This window comes from Oncorhynchus clarkii, chromosome 1, assembly GCF_045791955.1.
Source record: "Oncorhynchus clarkii lewisi isolate Uvic-CL-2024 chromosome 1, UVic_Ocla_1.0, whole genome shotgun sequence".
Taxonomy (NCBI): Eukaryota; Metazoa; Chordata; class Actinopteri; order Salmoniformes; family Salmonidae; genus Oncorhynchus; species Oncorhynchus clarkii.
Window position 1 is genome coordinate 57,332,561 of NC_092147.1, and position 20,900 is coordinate 57,353,460.

Sequence of the window (20,900 nt, forward strand, 5' to 3'; positions counted from 1 at the left end):
TATTTCAACCTGCGTGGCCTGATCGTGTCTGGTGTGGGGGTACAAAATCAACATGCACGCGATGGCAAGCAAGTTTGGTCAGCATGTTACAGTGTTAGCTCTTCAGTATCTCCAATCTCTCCAGTCTACATGGCCCTGTACACATTCAGGTTGGTCAACTGTACAACGCATTTGACACAATGGTTGTGGCACAACTGATATTTTGCAACACGGTGGAGAGTTTGTCTGCACAAAAATTTTTACACAACCATTGTGTGGTGTCTCCACAATGCTTGTGTAATCATTTATGTGTAGAAGAACTCTGTTGTATCCCGTACATGCAAAATGCATTGTACATCAGTTGTACAACTTGAGTGTGTATGGGGCCAATCAGAGTGAGTTCTATGTTACACAGCAATTAAGACAGCCAAGACTCCTCAGTTAAAAAAAAAACGTGATCCTTTATTGAGAGCAGCTTGTATACATTGAGGTTACTGTGATTATTAGTCGAAGGGGATTAGAAAGAGGCCTAGGTGTGAGCGCCTAGCATCCATAAAACAGTTTTGCACTCAAAACAATATATAAAAACAAGGTCTTTGCAAACAAAAAAGACCATTGCATTTTGATTAGATATTGAGAAAAAGGAAAGCGGAAAAACAGCTAATAATCCTTCATTTACAAGGCACTTAAGAGTCCCTTGAAGAGCATTGGTGATTCTCTCTCATCCGTCTTTGCTCATGGTAACAACAAATGTATTACCAAACTGACTGTGTTACTGAGATGTATCATACAAGACTGAATACATATGCAAATGCATTAAGTGATCATCAAAGTACCTTTTTATGAAGAAAACAAATGGGTAAAAAGACGGGACCTTCATAATAAATAAAGAGGTTCCCGTAGGTACATCCTTTTACAATATGATAGTAATAAAAAGGGATATTTTTAAGTGAAGTTATAGTGCATGGTTTCTACATTATGTACACATTGCCTTGTGGGATGGTCCACATTACAACATTGCACAAAATCATTGGACCAGCTAGAAAAAAAAGGGAATTGTGATTGGACCTCTGAAAATACAGCATTGTCGGCCATTTAATAATGACAGACTGATAAAGTGATAACATGGTTATACAGCTAATATGTGGTCTATTATACGGTAATCCCATCAGTAATGGTCAACATCGAGCACTTCAGAGTTAAAATGTCACTTGTAACACACTCATAAGAGATTTTTGTTTTTTAACTCACTCACTCAAAAATATTCCTTGGCTATACATTTGATAGTACATTTGTTCCTGTAAAGTATATAATTAACACAGACAAGTCAATCCACTGAGTTCCCCAGACACAATGCGTAACAGACTTTCAAGTTTAAAACTCTGTAAAAATCTTGTCCGTTGGTGCTTATACTCAGATCTTACCTCTTCAATAGATATCAGAACAACAGCATCAGTGGCACACATTAGAGGCTGCAAATTCCAAGTCTGAATCACACTAGATACAGCTTTCAGGGGGTGAGTCCAGTCCAGCACATACAGAAAGTTCCCCCTGATGGATAAAAGTAGCTTAGGATCTCCTGGATTGGTTGGGGGGACTTTAGAGTTGGTAGATTGAGGTTCAGGTTGGCAAGGAGAGGCACTTTAGTTTTTATGGTTCCTGTGCTGCGCGGGTCAAAAAGAGAGGGAGAGCGTCTCTGGGACAAACCAGCCCTGAGAGACCCATGCCAGGCATGGGCCCACTGGAACCACATGGGCCAAAAGGGACAGTGTCAGCGGGCATGCCTTCCATGCTGCAATTAAGGCAAATGTAAACTCCTGGCACTCGTGTCCTCCTCACATGAAACCATCTACACACACTCAACGGTATGTATCCAATCCATTGGTATAACAAAAGTGTTTTGTTCTTATCCACACACCCTTTTAAATAATAACTCCTGGTCCCTGAAATGTGTGTGACTCAGAATCCAGAATTTCTGTGTTTATTTTTTATTTGGGGGGGGGGCGGGGGGAGATGTCACTCCTTGGGGTGGGGTGGGTTCAGTTGTCCTCCTTTCAGACATTGCTGTCGGAGGACAGATCCCCCAGGGTGTTGACAACCTCGCTGAAGGAGGGACGCTCTTTGAGACTTGGGGCCCAGCAGCGGCACATGAGCTTGTAGACTTTGGAGGGGCAGCCGTCAAGCACGGGTAACTTCATCTTGCCGGCCTGCAGACCTGGGGAGAGAAAAGTGGAGCAGAGAAACAGGGGAGGTTAGACTTGGGAGACAGAACATACAGGTCAAGGTGATTTGACTCATTCACTCCATTCTTATGGAACAATGAGTGAAATCATCATAAGAATGGTGTAAAGCTGTTTCTGGTATGGGATTCATAAAAATGATTGGACAGACAGCCTGCCCCCAGCTTGATAATAACATGATGATACTGTATGTGCCACTTTCTTTGTCAAGGTGGCCTATAGTACAGTGCATGTCAATACAATGTCAACCAAATACGTGTTCCCCTAACAGAACCATGAAAATGATTCATCACAGTTCTGAGACTGAGAATAGCCACTTCAAAAGTTACCCCAAGAATAGAAGAGTGGCCATGTCTGAAATCTGTCTTGCCTACTACTTACTAAAACTGCATACTATTTAGAATTGACTGTTTAGTAAAAACGTATGTAATACAAAAAAATATTAACATACTAGACTTGTCCATACTGAGAATGTATCATCTAATGCACAATTGTGTTGTTTCCTTCCATTCGTTCATTTTGGTACAGCGCATCACCTTATCTGATTATAGGGTGTTGTCAAACACATGTGGGTCCTCAATTGTGTGCAGCGAATTCATATTGGATGAAGAGCCACGAATGAGTATGACATCTTTGCATTTAAAGCATACTACATTTTTGAAATTTTCACATACTATAAAACATTCTATTTTCTCATACCCAATCAGCCTACTAGTTAATATGCAAGTATGGGTATTCGGACAGGCCCAGTACCCTTTGCAAGATTGATACAGTGGGGTAAAAAAGTATTTAGTCAGCCACCAATTGTGCAAGTTCTCCCACTTAAAAAGATGAGAGAGGCCTGTAATTTTCATCATAGGTACACTTCAACTATGACAGACAAAATGGGGAAAAAAATCCAGAAAATCACATTGTAGGATTTTTAGTGAATTTATTTGCAAATTAAGGTGGAAAACAAGCAAGCAAGATTTCTGGCTCTCACAGACCTGTAACTTCTTCTTTAAGAGGCTCCTCTGTCCTCCACTCGTTACCTGTATTAATGGCACCTGTTTGAACTTGTTATCAGTATAAAAGACACCTGTCCACAACCTCAAACAGTCACACTCCAAACTCCACTATGGCCAAGACCAAAGAGCTGTCAAAGGACACCAGAAACAAAATTGTAGACCTGCACCAGGCTGGGAAGACTGAATCTGCAATAGATAAGCAGCTTGGCTTGAAGAAATCAACTGTGGGAGCAATTATTAGGAAATGGAAGACATATAAGACCACTGATAATCTCCCTCTATCTGGGGCTCCACGCAAGATCTCACCCCGTGGGGTCAAAATGATCACAAGAACGTTGAGCAAAAATCCCAGAACCACACGGGGTGACCTAGTGAATGACCTGCAGAGAGCTGGGACCAAAGTAACAAAGCCTACCATCAGTAACACACTACGCCGCCAGGGACTCAAATCCTGCAGTGCCAGACGTGTCCCCCTGCTTAAGCCAGTACATGTCCAGGCCCGTCTGAAGTTTGCTAGAGAGCATTTGGATGATCCAGAAGAAGATTGGGAGAATGTCATATGGTCAAATAAAACCAAAATATAACTTTTTGGTAAAAATTCAACTCGTCGTGTTTGGAGTACAAAGAATGCTGAGTTGCATCCAAAGAACACCATACCTCCTGTGAAGCATGGGGGTGGAAACATCATGCTTTGGGGCTGTTTTTCTACAAAGGGACCAGGACGACTGATCCGTGTAAAGGAAAGAATGAATGGGGCCATGTATCGTGAGATTTTGAGTGAAAACCTCCTTCCATCAGCAAGGGCATTGAAGATGAAATGTGGCTGGGTCTTTCAGCATGATAATGATCCCAAACACACCGCCCGGGCAACGAAGGAGTGGCTTAGTAAGAAGAATTTCAAGGTCCTGGAGTGGCCTAGCCAGTCTCCAGATCTCAACCCCATAGAAAATCTTTGGAGGGAGTTAAAAGTCTATGTTGCCCAGCAACAGCCCCAAAACATCACTGCTCTAGAGGAGATCTGCATGGAGGAATGGGCCAAAATACCAGCAACAGTGTGTGAAAACCTTGTGAAGACTTACAGAAAACGTTTGACCTCTGTCATTGTCAACAAAGGGTATATAACAAAGTATTGAGATAAACTTTTGTTATTGACCAAATACTTATTTTCCACCATAATTGGCAAATAAATTCATTAAAAATCCTACAATGTGATTTTCTGTATGTTTTTTCTCATTTTGTCTGTCATAGTTGAAGTGTACCTATGATGGAAATTACAGGCCTCTCTCATCTTTTTAAGTGGGAGAACTTGCACAATTGGTGGCTGACTAAATACTTTTTTTGCCCCACTGTATCTGAACAGTGATTGTTCAGCCATTGGAGCACACAGATTGGTGGGCACTAAGTACATTTCTATTGATTTATACTGACCCTCTAGCACCTCGTCATCACTGAGTTTGGTGTATGGCAGTTCCCCGTGGCTGAACACCTCCCACATGAGCACCCCAAAGGCCCAGACATCTGACTTGGTGGAGAAGTCATCCTCAAACACAGACTCGGCCGGGAGCCAGCGCAGGGGGATCCACGCCTGCCGGTAGTGGTAGTACTCACTGCAGACAGACAGTCAAGACAGAAAGAGAGACAAACAGAGAGATAGAATGTCAAGATGTTATCATGCACATAATTAAACCATGTTACTATTTTGTCTTGACTTTACACTTAACAATGGCTGCATGGATCATCCTAGTACACTTTTGCTATACTTTTTTCTCACATGATAGACCGTAACTACACACGTCTTACTATCCAGGTCTGGACCCAAACAATTCGAGCTTCTACTTTTAAAAATCCACCTTTCCAGAAACAAGTCTTTCACCGTTGCCGCTTGCCATAGACCTCCCTCTGCCCCCAGCTGTGCCCTGGACACCATATGTGAATTGATTGCCCCCCATCTATCTTCAGAGCTCGTGCTTCTAGGTGACCTAAAGTAGAACATGCTTAACACCCTGGCCATCCTACAATCTAAGCTTGATGCCCTCAATCTCACACAAATTATCAGTGAACCCACCAGGGTACAACCCCAAATCCGTAAACATGGGCACCCTCATAGATATCATCTTAACCATACTCCTCTGCTGTTTTAAACCAAGATCTCAGCGATCACTGCCTCATTGCCTGCATCTGTAATAGATCTGCGGTCAAAGGACCACCCCTCACCACTGTCAAACGCTCCCTAAAACACTTCAGCGAGCAGCCCTTTCTAATCAACATGGCCCGAGTATCCTGGAAGGATATTGACCGCATCCCGTCAGTAGAGGATGCCTGGTTATTCTTTAAAAGTGCCTTCCTCACCATCTTAAATAAGCATGCTCCATTCCATTTTTTTAAAACCAGGAACAGATATAGCCATTGGTTCACTCCAGACCTGACTGCCCTTGACCAGCACAAAAACATCCTGTGGTATTCTGCATTAGCATCGAATAGCCCCCGTGATACGCAACTTTCAGGGAAGTTAGGAACCAATATACACAGGCAGTTAGGAAAGCTAAGGCTAGCATTTTCAAGCAGAAATGTGCATCCTGTAGCACAAACTCAAAAAAGTTCTGGGACACTGTAAAGTCCATGGAGAATAAGAGCACCTCCTCCCAGCTGCCCACTGCACTGAGGCTAGGAAACACTGTCACCACCGATAAATTCACTATAATTGAGAATTTCAATAAGCATTTTTTCTACAGCTGGCCATGCTTTCCACCTAGCTACCCCTACCCCGATCAACAGCCCTCCAACCTCACAGAAACTCGCCCAAGCCTCCCCATTTCCCCAAATCCAGATAGCTGATGTTCTGAAAGAGCTGCAAAATCTGGACCCCTACAAATCAGCCGGGCTAGACAATCTGGACGCTCTCTAAAATTATCTGCCAAAATTGTTGCAACCCCTATTACTAGCCTGTTCAACCTCTCTTTCGTATCGTCTGAGATTCCCATAGATTGGAAAGCTGCCGCAGTCATCCCCCTCTTCAAAGGGGGAGACACTCTATACCCAAACTGCTACAGACCTATATCTATTTTACCCTGCCTTTCTAAGGTCTTCGAAAGCCAAGTTAACAAACAGATTACCGACCATTTCGAATCCCACCGTACCTTCCCCGCTATTCAATCTGGTTTCAGAGCTGGTCATGGGTGCACCTCAGCCACGCTCAAGGTCCTAAATAATATCATAACCGCCATCGATAACAGACATTACTGTGCAGCCGTATTCATCGACCTGGCCAAGGCTTTCGACTCTGTCAATCACCACGTTCTTATCGGCAGACTCAACAGCCTTTGTTTCTCAAATGATTGCCTCGCCTGGTTCACCAACTACTTCTCTGATAGAGTTCAGTGTGTCAAATTGGAGGGCCTGTTGTCCGGACCGCTGGGGGTGCCACAGGGTTAAATTCTCTGGCCGACTCTCTTCTCTGTATACATCAATGATGTCTCTCTTGCTGCTGCTGATTCTCTGATCCCCCTTGAGTAGCTTGGATGAATAAGGTGCCCAGAGTAAACTGCCTGCTACTCAGTCCCAGAAGCAAAAATATGCATATTATTAGTAGATTTTGGATAGAAAACACTCTGAAGTTTCTAAAACTGTTTGAATGATGTCTGTGAGTATAACATAACTCATATGGCAGGCAAAAACCTGAGAAAAAAATCCAACCAGGAAGTGGGAAATCTGAGGTTTGTAGTTTTTCAACTCTTGGCCTATTGACTACACAGTGGGATATTGGTCATGTTGCACTTCCTAAGGCTCCCACTAGATGTCAACAGTCTTTAGAACCTTGTTTGATGCTTCTATTGTGAAGGAGGGGGGAATGAGAGGGGAATGAGTCAGAGGTCTGCCAGAGTGCCACGAGCTCAGTCTCGCGCGCTCACGTGAGAGCAAGCTCTGTTCCATTGCATTTCTACAGACAAAGGAATTCTCCGGTTGGAACATTATTGAAGATTTATGATAAAAACATCCTAAAGATTGATTCTATACTTCGTTTGACATGTTTCTACGACCTGTAATAAAACTTTTTGGACTTTTCGTTCGTACTTTCCACTGAACTTGCACGCGCGTTGTGAGTTTGGATTTGTTTACCAAACGCGCTAACAAAATTGTGGAACTGGGATTCCTGGGAGTGCATTCTGATGAAGATCATCAAAGGTAAGTGAATATTTATAATGCTATTTCTGACTTCTGTTGACTCCACAACATGGCGGATATCTGTATGGCTTGTTTTGGTCTCTGAGCTCTGTTCTCAGATTATTGCATGCTTTGCTTTTTCGGTAAAGCTTTTTTGAAATCTGACACAGCGGTTGCATTAAGGAGAAGTTTATCTAAATTTCCATGTATAACACTTGTATTTTCATCAACATTTATGATGAGTATTTCTGTAAATTGATGTGGCTCTCTGCAAAATCACCGGATGTTTTTGGAACTACTGAACGTAACGCGCCAATGTATACTGAGATTTTTTGTATATAAATATGAACTTTATCGAACAAAACATACATGTATTGTGTAACATGAAGTCCTATGAGTGTCATCTGATGAAGATCAAAGGTTAGTGATTCATTTATCTCTATTTCTGCTTTTTGGGACTCCTCTCTTCGGCTGGAAAAATTTTGTTTTTCTGTGAATAGGCACTCACCTAACATAATCGTTTGTGGTGCTTTCGCCGTAAAGCCTATTTGAAATCGTACCCTGTGGTGGGATTAACAAGAAGTGTATCTTTAAAATGGTGTGAAATACTTGTATGTTTGAGGAATTTTAATTATGAGATTTCTGTTGTTTGAATTTGGCGCCCTGCACTTTCACTGGCTGTTGTCATATCGATCTCGTTAGCGGGATCTCAGCCATAAGAAGTTCTTATTAACTAACCTCCAGATGAGCTTCAATGCAATACAACTCTCCTTCCATGGCCTCCAACTGCTCTTAAATGCAAGTAAAACTAAATGCATGCTCTTCAATCGATCGCTGCCCGCACCTGCTCACCCGTCCAGCATCACTACTCTGGACGGTTCTGACTTGTAATTGTCCACATATTCTAAATACCTAGCTGTCTGGTTAGACTGTAAACTCTCCTTCCAGACTCACATTAAGCATCTCCAATCCAAAATTAAATCTAGAATCGACTTCCTATTTCGCAACAAAGCATCCTTCACTCATGCTGCGAAACATACCCTCGTAAAACTGACTATCCTACCGATCCTTGACTACGGCAATGTCATTTACAAAATAGCCTCCAACACTCTACTCAACAAATCGGATGCAGTCTATCACAGTGCCATCCGTTTTGTCACCAAAACTCCATATGCTACCCACCACTGCGACCAGTACACTCACGTTGGCTGGCCCTCGCTTCATACTCGTCGCCAAACACACTGGCTCCAGGTCATCTACAAGTCTCTGCTAGGTAAGCCCCGCCTTATCTCAGCTCACTGGTCACCATAGCAGCACCCAACCGTAGCAGGCGCTCCAGCAGGTATATCTCACTGGTTAACCGCATTTCCTTCCAGTTCTCTGCTGCCAATGACTGGAACGAACTGCAAAAATCACTGAAGCTGGAGACTCATATTTCCCTCACTAGCTTTACGCACCAGCTGTCAGAGCAGCTCACAGATCACTGCACCTGTACATAGCTCATCTGTAAATTGCCCATCCAACTACCTCATCCACATACTGTATTTATTTATTTATTTTTCTTGCTCCTTTGCACCCCAGTATCTCTACTTGGACATTCATCTTCTGCACCTCTACCATTCCAGTGTTTAATTGCTATATTGTAATTACTTGGCCTATTTATTGCCTTCCCTCTCTTATCCTACCTCATTTGCACATGCTGTATATAGACTTTTTCTACTGTATTATTGACTGTATGTTTGTTTATTCCATATGTAACTCTGGGTTGTTTTATGTGTCGAACTGCTTTGCTTTATCTTGGCCAGGTCGCAGTTGCAAATGAGAACTTTTTCTCAACTAGCCTACCTGGTTAAATAAAGGTTAAATAAAAAATAGAATTGCAGGCCCCATCTCTTACCTGTTGTAGACATCCTTGCTGAGGCTGGGAGCTGAGATTTTGACGCTGCGTTGGCCGCTGATCAGGCAGTTACGAGCAGCCAGGTCTTTATGAACGAAGCGGTGATTGGACATGTGCTCCATCCCAAGAGCCACCTGGGCACAGATGGATACCTGGGTAGATGAAGAGAGAGACAGACAGAGAGAGAGAGAGAGAGAGAGAGAGAGAGAGAGAGAGAGAGAGAAATGGCATTAGCATATAATACAAAGCAGCTTAACATGGGATGGCCTGAATCAAACAGGTTTTACATATTAGTTTTTTTTTTTTGAGTTGTCAAAAGAAAAGAGGACTAGTTTGCATCAAAATGCAGAAACCCGTGTGCCCTCAAGCTGGAACATAATGTTTCCATTAAAGGGGGCATAATGGCATGTGTCATGTGCTTGTTTTTCAAATGAAATGAGCAAATTTCATCCAAAGTGTAGTGAATGCTACTTACTCTGGTCTTGGTGGTGATAGGTTGAGACTTGATTTTCTCATCTTTGCTATTGGAGATTCTCAAGAACTGTTTCAGATCTCCCTATTTCCAAGGAAATAGAAATAGAGAAAGGAAAGAGATATAAAAAAAAAGAAAGAATCAAAGGTCAAAAACATTCACTTTGTAAATGTAGGAAGCATAACAATAAAAAGAACACACTTGGAGGCATGTACCAAATAAAACTGCACAACTTCATCAACGTTGCATAGACTATTGTTATAGTCTACATGAATATAAATCATGGATAAGAGTGTTACACTATGTGTGTGTGTGTGTGTGTGTGTGCGGGTGTGTGCGTGTGTGTGTGCATGCGCCTGTGCTTGCTCACGTGCGTATGTGTGTGCGCTCGCTCATGTGTGCATCTACAGTTGAAGTCGGAAGTTTACATACACCTTAGCCAAATACATTTAAACTCAGTTTTTCACACAATTCCTGACATGTAATCAGAGTAAAAATCCCCTGTTTTAGGTCAGTTAGGATCACCACTTTATTTTAAGAATGTGAAATGTCAGAATAATAGAGGAGAGAATTATTTATTTCAGCTTTTATTTCTTTCATCACATTCCCAGTGGGTCAGAAGTTTACATACACTAAATTAGTATTTGGTAGCATTGCCTTTAAATTGTTTAACTTGGGTCAAAAGTTTCGGGAAGCCTTCCACAAGCTTCCCACAATAAATTGAGGGAATTTTGGCCCATTCCTCCTGACAGAGCTGGTGTAACTGAGTCAAGTTTGTAGGCCTCCTTGCTCACACACGCTTTTTCAGTTCTGCCCACAAATCTTCTATGGGATTGAGGTCAGGGCTTTGTGATGGCCACTCCAATACCTTGACTTTGTTGTCCTTAAGCCATTTAGCCACAACTTTGGAAGTATGCTTGGGGTCATTGTCCATTTGGAAGACCCATTTTCGACCAAGCTTTAACTTCCTGACTGATGTCTTGAGATGTTGCTTCAATATATCCACATAATTTTCCTACCTCATGACGCCAGTCCCTCCTGCAGCAAAGCACCCCCACAACATGATGCTGCCACCCGGTGCTTCACGGTTGGGATGGTGTTCCTTGGCTTGTAAGCCTCCCCCTTTGTCCTCCAAACATAACGATGGTCATTATGCCCAAACAGTTCTATTTTTGTTTCATCAGACCAGAGGACATTTCTCCAAAAAGTACAATCTTTGTCCCCATGTGCAGTTGCCAACCATAGTCTGGCTTTTTAATGGTGGTTTTGAAGCAGTGGCTTCTTCCTTGCTGAGCGATCTATCAGGTTATGTAGATATAGGACTCGTTTTACTGTGGATATTGTCACGAATATCACCGAAGGTGGCTCCCCTTCCTGTTCGGGTGGCGCTCGGCGGTCGTCGTCGCCGGTCAACTAGCTGCCACCGATCCCTTTTTCCTTTTTGTTTGTTTTTGTCTAATTGTTTTCACCTGTTCCTTGTTGGGGTTTTGGGGTGGGTATTATTTAAGTTTGTTTAGCCTGCTTGTGTTTGTGCGGGCTTGTTGTCGTTGTACGTAAGAGGTGTATTGTTTATTTGGGTTTTCGCTGTCCGGTTTATTTACCAGTGGTCTTTGGGTTGTGTTTGCACCTGTGTTTTGGCATCACCCATTTTTGTACCTGTTCCTGGTACAAAAATGGGTGAGGTTTTTCCCTTGAATCTTCTGTTCTCTGCGCCTGACTCCACACCCCTCACTCTTCAGATGTTACAGATATAGATACTTTTGTACCTGTTTCCTCCAGCATATTCACAAGGTCCTTTGCTGTTGTTCTGGGATTGATTTGCACTTTCACACCAATGTACATTCATCTCTAGGAGACAGAATGCGTCTCCTTCCTGAGCGGTAAGACGGCTGCGTGGTCCCATGGTGTTTATACTTGCGTACTATTGTTTGTACCGATAAACGTGGTACCTTCAGGCGTTTGGAAATTGCTCCCAAGGATGAACCAGACTTGTGGAGGTCTACAATTTCTTGAAATACATCCACAGGTACACCTCCAATTGCCTATCAGAAGCTTCTAAAGCCATGACATAATTTTCTGGAATTGTCCAAGCTGTTTAAAGGCACAGTCAACTTAGTGTATGTAAACTTCTGACCCACTGGAATTGTGATACAGTGAATTCTAAGTGAAATAATCTGTCTGTAAACAATTGTTGGAAAAATTACTTGTGTCATGCACAAAGCAGATGTTCTAACCGACTTGCCAAAACTATAGTTTGTTAACAAGAAATTTGTGGAGTGATTGAAAAATTAGTTTTAATGACTCCAACCTAAGTGTATGTAAACTTCCGACTTCAACTGTATGTGTGTGTGTGTGCGTCTTTTTGCGCACATGTATTTGTGTGTTTACCAGGTCATAATACTCCAGGATCATATAGTGGGGCTCGGCCTCCCTACACAGTCCCAGCAGTCGCACCACATTGCCGTGGCTCAGCTTGGAGAACATGTCGGCCTCACGGCGGAAATCCAGCTGTAGCTGCTCATCTCTGCTCTGCAGGCTCTTCACCAACACCACTGTCTCCTCCTCACCCTCCTCGATGCCCTTTGCCTTGGCCAGCAGCACCTCGCCAAACTCACCCTTCCCTACACACAGACAGATGCAGGCAGGAAGACAGACGGACAGACAGGTAGGCACGCACATGCACAGGTCAGAGATTAGAGGGTCACTCAGATATGCCAACATTTTCTTCCAGGGTTAGGAGTAAAGACAAACCTGGTAAATAGAGGTGAAATTAAGTAAGTGAATGAAAATGTGTTCACTCCAGTTACAGTGCACAGCTGTTCGGCACGTTCTCAATTAGACTCACTCCTCATACCCACATGACCATCTTACCCAGTGTCGTGATGGTGTGTAGGTCTTCTCGGGGGAACTGGAGCTTTTCGTTGGCACTGCTATGGCGTTTCTCTGCTGCCGCTGTGGTGCCCACGCTGGTCAAAGCCACCTCTTCCTGGATTTCAGCGGTGGTGTGGCCATTCTGCTGTACAGCCCCCCCTGGTGGACATCAACCACATTACACAATGTGTATGTTTGAGATTGACTACATTGCAGTCGGACTGCACAGAATCACTGATGTACAAATCACCTTGCATCCCAAATAACTACTCATTATGTGGTCAAGATAAGCGATTCTGCACCTCGCCTTGGTCAAAATGATCCCCTGAAAGACACCGAATGTTGTGTCATAAAATACCAATATACCAAAATGTGATGTGAACTCCACAAGAAAATGTGCAGACAGTAATGTGGGCAGATATTGCACAACACAATTCAAACATACTCCAGTTTGATGATTATAAATATTTAATAACCATTTTATAATAATGCTAATATTTTGACATCTGAGAGAAAAGTTCCCTGAGTCTGTAACCCCCTACTTTGAGCACTTCAGTGCCAAAACTGAGCATTTTTTATTTCACCAGGTAAGTTGACTGAGAACACATTCTCATTTACAGCAACAACCTGGGGAATAGTTACAGGGGAGAGGAGATGAATGAGCCAATTGTAAACTGGGGATAATTAGGTGGCCATGACACTCACATTGGGAATTTAGCCAGGACACCGGGGTTAACACCCCTATTCTGACAATAAGTGCCATGGGATCTTTAGTGACCACAGAGAGTCAGGACATCACATCCAAAAGACAGCACCCTACACAGGTCAATGTCCCTAATCACTGCCTTAGGGCATTCAGATATTTCAGAAGCCAGCCAGCAGTGGGTTGCAGAGTGGTATGCTGCCGGCCTTAGTGTGGTTGTACAGATGAGAACAAATGGAGCCATTATATCTAGATTAACTTCACAAAGATACATATTTAGTTTGTAAGGAGAGAACCCCAGTTTTGCTTAGTTAATCTTAAAGAGTTTTACCAAATTATATAAAACAACTCAAAACCCAGGTATTTGACTATGGTGACTTTTGCACTTTCCTTGCAATGCTCTTGGCAGCCACAAGGTGGTAGCAAGTCAACTGGGTATGAATGAGCACCAAATGTTCAACATGTACGGGCAGAGCATGATGTAGGCAAGAGCATTCAGACACACATCAGACTCATAAATAAATGTTTCTTCTGTGACTCACAAAGACACAACTACTTGCCAGACATGTAGCCTACAAAAGATTATAGCAAACAGTGGATTTACTCAGAAACCCACCGGGAATTGACGCTTAGTCTGGAAAACCAGACCCTAGGCAACAGTGAATAGGGTCTGGTTTCAACGAGGGACTCTTTTGGCATAGAGGAACTACGTCACTGCCTACGTTGATAAGTAAAGGGGGGGGAATCGGGGAGTCTCCCAACAAATCGAGAGGCAGACATGCCAGAACGTCGCGATTCAAAACTTAAGTTTGCAAGCAAAAACCTTTGTAGTGGTTTTAGTTAAGGTATTGATGCAAACTAGCCACTTGTGAATCCCCCCCACACACACACACACCCCTATCCCCCCCAACTCACTGTTAAGACACTCCATCTCGGGCTCCTCTCCCTCCTGGCCCTTCTGCAGTCTCTTGGCGTTGCGTCTCTTCTTGCAGTAGAACATGAGGCCCAGCACCACGATGATGTAGGCCACGGCTGCCCCCACAGACAAACCTATAGTCTGAATCATTTTATAGGGTGCCTTCTCCTCGTGGTCCACCAATGTCTGCACCGGTTTCTCTGCCAAAGACAGAGGAGAAAAGGACATTAGGGTTATTTAATTTAATTTATCCAGGTAGGTTGATGAGAGCACATCCTCTTTGTTTATCAGAATGAGCTGTGTTAATTAAAGTTGAATAAGTGATAGTTCATCAGATGTTACTTGTATTTCTCCATGTAGGTTATTGAGAATACATTCACTTTAACAATAGCAGCCTGGTTTGCTGTAACAGAGGAGTGAGTAGTGGTAGTTCAAATTTGGGATTGAGACATATACACAACAGATGGTATTGAACATGGGTAGACATATCTCTGGCTTGGTATGTTCTTCAATCTGGTACCCACTGCTTGAGAAAAGAGTGTTGTGTGTCCATCCAAGTAATATTGAATACACATCATGTGGATCATTAACCCTTTACACTTGTGGGAATTGGCCTATATGAACAGGGTTAGATTCAAATGTTTCTTACGGAGGAAACATGAAATGCATGAGCATTGTAGCAATTGAAAGGGAACAGTTTGTAGATTCTGGGAAATGTATTAGACCAAATTTAAGGACACAACATTTCACCTGGCACAAGACTGAATCCAAACATTCCACTGTTGATTTTATGAGCATTTTACATTTACTGTACTTTTCGCCTCTTTGTTGATTACGAAATCTGAAAATAATGTGGATACATTCAGTAACATGATAAGAATATTCCTGGAAAATATGGGCTAGGGGCAACATAAGAAAAAATGTTAAGTGAGAGGACTAACTGGTGTCTCCAAGTGGCTACACACCTCTCCAAAGTGTGCACAGTTGCTAAGTAATTCCAATGCACTTTTATGACTCAAAGAAGAGTCTTCAACTATAAGGTGTTTTTGGAGCTCTCCTAGCTGTGCCGTTGAGGAACTAGAGCAAGCACACTTGTAGTTGTTTTGTTTGGAACACAACCCCGCATCCCCGCCATCACACAATTACTGTTGTTGTTCACGCAATCCAAAAACGGATCATTATAAATTGCATTCTGGGTCAGGTGGGCATCATTTGAAAGCTTGTTCTATTGTCAACAAGACCAGCTAAGTTACAAAATACCACTGTACGGTGATAGGCTTTCACAAGGCAATTCAGAGAAACAGATTGTCATTTATTGTGCATTGAAATGAGTCATAGGTATATTCTGCAGCGAATAGAAAAACCATAATAATTTACAGCATTTCCCCCACTCAGACAAAACATTTTTTTTTTAAGTTTCCCAGTTAGTTGGAGGGATGGGGGCAGCTCCTTGTTGCGTGCGGTGCTGAAGTTCAGAATGGCTGTCAGTCAAAACCCATACAGCTCTGTAAAGCGCAGAGCCTGAGCTCTGACGTAATTTATAGCATGTTACTGCACAGCCACTGCGTTCCAATGTAGGAGCTTATCAGTGCCCAAATTCAAATTTAAATCCGTATACGGGTACAGTACGAGTGTAAAAGGCTACAGTTCCAAGCTGTCAGTTCCAAGCTTTCTTTTCTTGAATGTTTTTGTTAAGGAAACTGGCACAGAAAAAAACTTCCAAAGATTTCACACTCACATCATCCTTTTCTAACCAGAGCCTTAGAAACTGGAACAAAATGCTGAATGAATTCCTCTGTCCTACAATTAACTACTTCTGCGAACTAAACGGTCTGCCTCCCTTAACCCCTCACAGGGAGAGGTTTGAATAATACAAAACCCTGAACATCCTATTTTAAACTACTAGCCCAAGCACAAGGAGGAGCCACAGTGTATGTGAGAGAGGGTTGATTCAATCTAAGGTCTGTCCCTGTCACTTCACCAATGACTCTGGCGAGACAGGTTATTAGAATGCTCAGATGGCTGAGTGGTTAATTGCAGTCCTCATCCAGTCCTCGTGATTGCTACACACACACACACACAGTAACATGGTGGGGGTGGCATACTTTTGTGCGTATGTGTGTGCATCTGTATGAGAGAGAGAGACTTACCCACTACGTAGAGCTGTGCCACACGGTCACTGATGCTGCAGCTGTTTCCGGCAATGCAGGTGTATTTGCCTGTGTCATCCGTGGTGACATCTGTTATCACCAGAGAGCCATTGACCATTAACTGGAACCTGAGAGAGAAAGAGAGAGAGAGAGTGCAAGAGGGGGTAGAAAGAGAGAGAGTGAGACTTGTCCTCTTGCTCAGTTGTACACCGGGGCCTCCCACTCCTCTTTCTATTCTGGTTAGGGCCAGTTTGTGCTGTTCGGTGAAGGGAGTAAGGTTCTGAGAATGACACATATATTAATTTCCACAAACTTTGTTGCTTCAGTGTCTTTAGATATTTTTGTCAGATGTTACTATGGAATACTGAAGTATAATTACAAGCATTTCATAAGTGTCAAAGGCTTTTATTGACAATTACACGAAGTTGATGCAAAGTGTTGACCCTTCTTTTTCAAGACCTCTGCAATCCACCCTGGCATGCTGTCAAATATCTTCTGGGCCACATCCTGACTGATGGCAGCCCATTCTTGCATAATCAATGCTTGGAGTTTGTCAGAATTTGTGGGTTTTTGTTTGTCCACCCGCCTCTTCAGGATTGACCACAAATTCTCAATGGGATTAAGGTCTGGGGAGTTTCCTGGCCATGGACCCAAAATATGCATGTTTTGTTCCCCGAGCCACTTAGTTATCACTTTTGCCTTATGGCAAGGTGCTCCATCATGCTGGAAAAGGCATTGTTCGTCATCAAACTGTTCCTGGATGGATGGGAGAAGTTGCTCTCGGAGGATGTGTTGGTACCATTCTATATTCATGGCTGTGTTCTTAGGAAAAATTGTGAGTGAGCCCACTCCCTTGGTTGAGAAGCAACCCCACACATGAATGGTCTCAGGATGTTTTACTGTTGGCATGACATAGGACTGATGATAGTGCTCACCTTGTCTTCTCCGGACAAGCTTTTTTCCGGATGCCCCAAACAATCGGAAAGGGGATTCTTAAGAGAAAATGACTTTACCCCAGTCCTCAGCAGTCCAATCCATATACCTTTTGCAGAATATCAGTCTGTCCCTGATGTTTTTCCTGGAGAGAAGTGTCTTCTTTGCTGCCCTTCTTGACACCAGGCCATCCTCCAAAATTATTTGCCTCACTGTGCATGCAGATGCACTCACTGCCATTCCTGAGCAAGCTCTGTACTGGTGGTGCACCGATCCCGCAGCTGAATCAACTTTAGGAGACGGTCCTAGCGCTTGCTGAACTTTCTTGGGCGCCCTGAAGCCTTCTTCACAACAATTGACCCGCTCTCCTTGAAGTTCTTGATGATCCGATAAATGGTTGATTTAGGTGCAATCTTACTGGCAGCAATATCCTTGCCTGTGAAGCCCTTTTTGTGCAAAGCAATGATGACGGCACGTGTTTCCTTGCAGGTAACCATGGATGACAGAGGAAGAACAATGATTCCAAGCACCACCCTCCTTTTGAAGCTTCCAGTCTGTTATTCAAACTCAATCAGCATGACAGAGTGATCTCCAGCCTTGTCCTCATCAACACTCACACCTGTGTTAACGAGAGAATCACTGACAAGATGTCAGCTGATCCTTTTGTGGCAGGGCTGAAATGCAGTGGAAATGTTTTGGGGGATTCAGTTCATTTGCATGGCAAAGAGGGACTTTGCAATTAACTGCAATTCATCTGATCACTCTTCATAACATTTCGGAGTATATGCAAATTGCCATCATACAAACTGAGGCAGCAGACTGTGAAAATTAATATGTGTGTCATTCTCAAAACTTTTAGCCATGACTGTACATAGCGTTGCATGAGATCTTCAGTTTCTTGGCAATTTCTCGCATGGAATAGCCTTCATTTCTCAGAAAAAGAATAGACTTGACGAGTTTCAGAAGAAAGTTCTTTGTTTCTGGCCATTTTGAGCCTATAATCGATCACACAAATGCTGATACTCCAGATACTCAACGAGTCTAAAGAAGGCCAGTTTTATTGCTTCTTCAAACAGCACAACAGTTTTTAGCTGTGCTAACATAATTGCAAAAGTGTTTTGTAATGATCAATTAGCCTTTTAAAATGATAAACCTGGATTAGCTAACACAACGTGCCATTGGAACACAGGAGTGATGGTTGCTGATAATGGGCCTCTGTACGCCTATGTAGATACTCCATTAAAAATCAGCCATTTCCAGCTACGATAGTCATTTACTGTATTTCTGATCAATTTGATGTTATTTTAATGGACAATTTTTTTTGTCGCTTTTCTTTCAAAAACAAGGACATTTCTAAGTGACCCCGAACTTTTGAACGGTGGTGTATGTTATGTCACAACTTGTGTTAATTAGAATCCAGTGCTTTTTTAAATTCCAGAGCACCACAAAGGAAGACAATGTTGTCGTGTGTGTGTTATTATCGTCTCTGTGGGTAAAGCCTTACCTTCTCCTGCTGGTGTCCAGCACCTTATCCTTGACCATCCACTGGACACGGGGCTCAGGGTCTGCTGTGGCCTGGCAGTGTAGGATGGCTGTGTGGCCCTGGTACACTGTGGTGTTCTCTGGCTCCAGCTTAAAGCGGATATACACTACACACACACACACACACACACACACACACACACACACACACACACACACACACACACACACACACACACACACACACACACACACAGTTAATATACCACACTCCATCTCTAAACAAAGTCCAGGAAACTGATTTCCTATAGACTCACTGTGGTGACAGTGTTGTAGAGCTGGGACAATAAACCCGAAAATGATCGAGGCCGACCATACAGATAACTTATCGCGGGCATTTTGCTGATATCATTCATTGCGATAGGTAGCCTATACTAGAGAAATGTTACGTTCGAAACTAAATACTTTTGCTGATATGGGTGATTGTTAATGGGACAATTGATGGCTACTACCATCAAACTAGTAGTAGTAGTTTAAAGGATGATAAATAAAAAAAGCTGTGGTGCACATTAATGTTATAAACGTATCATTCTATTTATCGTTATCGCATCAATTCAGGCAATTTATAACAATGTGGGATTTTTGTCCATATCGAACAGCTAGTTCTACATTGTGGTGGGCTTTCTTTGTGTCAACCACAAGTGTCTTCAACACCTAATGGAGTTTCATTACATGGCAGCCAGATGGCCTTCTAGTGCATGGATGAATGAAAGAGAACAACTACATCGACAATGGTCATTGGAAAGCTGATTATAAACAGTGCATCAACTAAGAGAAGAGACAAACAGTGATCCCAAAGGATTGCCGTTATGAGGACGGTGAGGAAAATACAAACCCCTAAACTAGTGTAAAAAACGCACACCAGTAGACGAATGTGCGTGACTTTTTTCATTTTTTATTGCAAGGCGCATGTTTTATTTTATTTGATTGAAGTCAAGGTCAGTCGTCAATTAGTTGCGCCAGCCCAAACCAGTTAGATAGCCATCACTAGCCGGCTTCCACCCGGCTACGCAACCCTGCACCTTAGAGGCTGCTGCCCTACATACATAGACTTGGAATTACTGGCCACTTCAATAACGTTTAAAAAATGTTTACATACTTCTTTACTCATCCCATATGTATATACTGTATTCTATTGTACTGTATTTTAGTCAATGCCACTCCGACATTCCTCAATATAATATTTATATATTTCTTAATTCCATTATTTGACTTTTAGATTTGTGTGTATTGTTGTGTATTGTAAGATACTACTGCACTGTTGGAGCTAGGAACAGAAGCATTACACCCGCAACAACCCACAATCTGCAAAATATGTGTAAGTGACCAATCAAATTTGATTTTGATTTGAACCAGCACCTGGATCTCCTCTAGACACACTGCTGTGCACAGTCTCTTTCGCTTTTGCAAAGGAAAATACAAAGTGAACTACAGTTAATCAAACACATACACGCTGCGCACACACACACACACTCAAATGCACACACACTCAAACGCACACACACTCAAATGCACACACGCACAAGAAAACACGCGCCTTACCTGCCACAGTGAGGCCGACCATGGCTCTGATCTCCCCCTGTAGGCTGTTGGAGGCGATACAGGTGTAGTTTCCTGCGTCGCTGCGCGTCACTTTGGTGAAGTGGAGCTGGCTATTCCTCATCTCCACATGAGGAAGCAGCTCTCCACCATCTGTACGGGGCGACATAGTGTCAGAGAGGAGCTCAATGGGGGGAGGGGCTGAGAAACTACAGTACTGTGGTACCCTTTACCCACTATCGCGCTGTCCCGATACATACTTGGTTGGACATGTTCCTTTAATATGGTCCTATCCAGTGCAACTGTGGTGGATGTGTAACCAGGCCAGTGCAGTACAGCTTGGCTCAGTACTGTGAAAAGGTTATGAGTGTAATGGACGTAGGCTTGGACGATATACCATCGTCTATCGACAATTATTGACCGCCATCGTCGACGGTGACGACTAATTGGCGTGACAGACGATGGTTTAGCCTATTTGAGCTATACTGGC

The 20,900-nt window shown here is 43.0% G+C and overlaps 1 protein-coding gene across 1 annotated transcript in view; it reads right to left on the reverse strand.

The window, feature by feature from the left end:
• Positions 1-420: 420 nt before the first annotated feature.
• LOC139409150 (protein tyrosine kinase 7b) overlaps positions 421-20,900 on the reverse strand; it is a 206,400-nt gene continuing 185,920 nt past the window's right edge. The window contains exons 11-20 of the mRNA XM_071153919.1: positions 20,414-20,563; positions 18,834-18,978; positions 16,397-16,524; positions 14,246-14,446; positions 12,628-12,786; positions 12,145-12,377; positions 9,760-9,840; positions 9,285-9,436; positions 4,655-4,833; positions 421-2,194 (exon numbers count right to left, since the gene is read on the reverse strand). Coding sequence (XP_071010020.1) covers positions 2,034-2,194; positions 4,655-4,833; positions 9,285-9,436; positions 9,760-9,840; positions 12,145-12,377; positions 12,628-12,786; positions 14,246-14,446; positions 16,397-16,524; positions 18,834-18,978; positions 20,414-20,563 — 1,589 coding nt within the window. The 3' untranslated portion in view covers positions 421-2,033. The remainder of the gene's footprint in view (positions 2,195-4,654; positions 4,834-9,284; positions 9,437-9,759; positions 9,841-12,144; positions 12,378-12,627; positions 12,787-14,245; positions 14,447-16,396; positions 16,525-18,833; positions 18,979-20,413; positions 20,564-20,900) is intronic.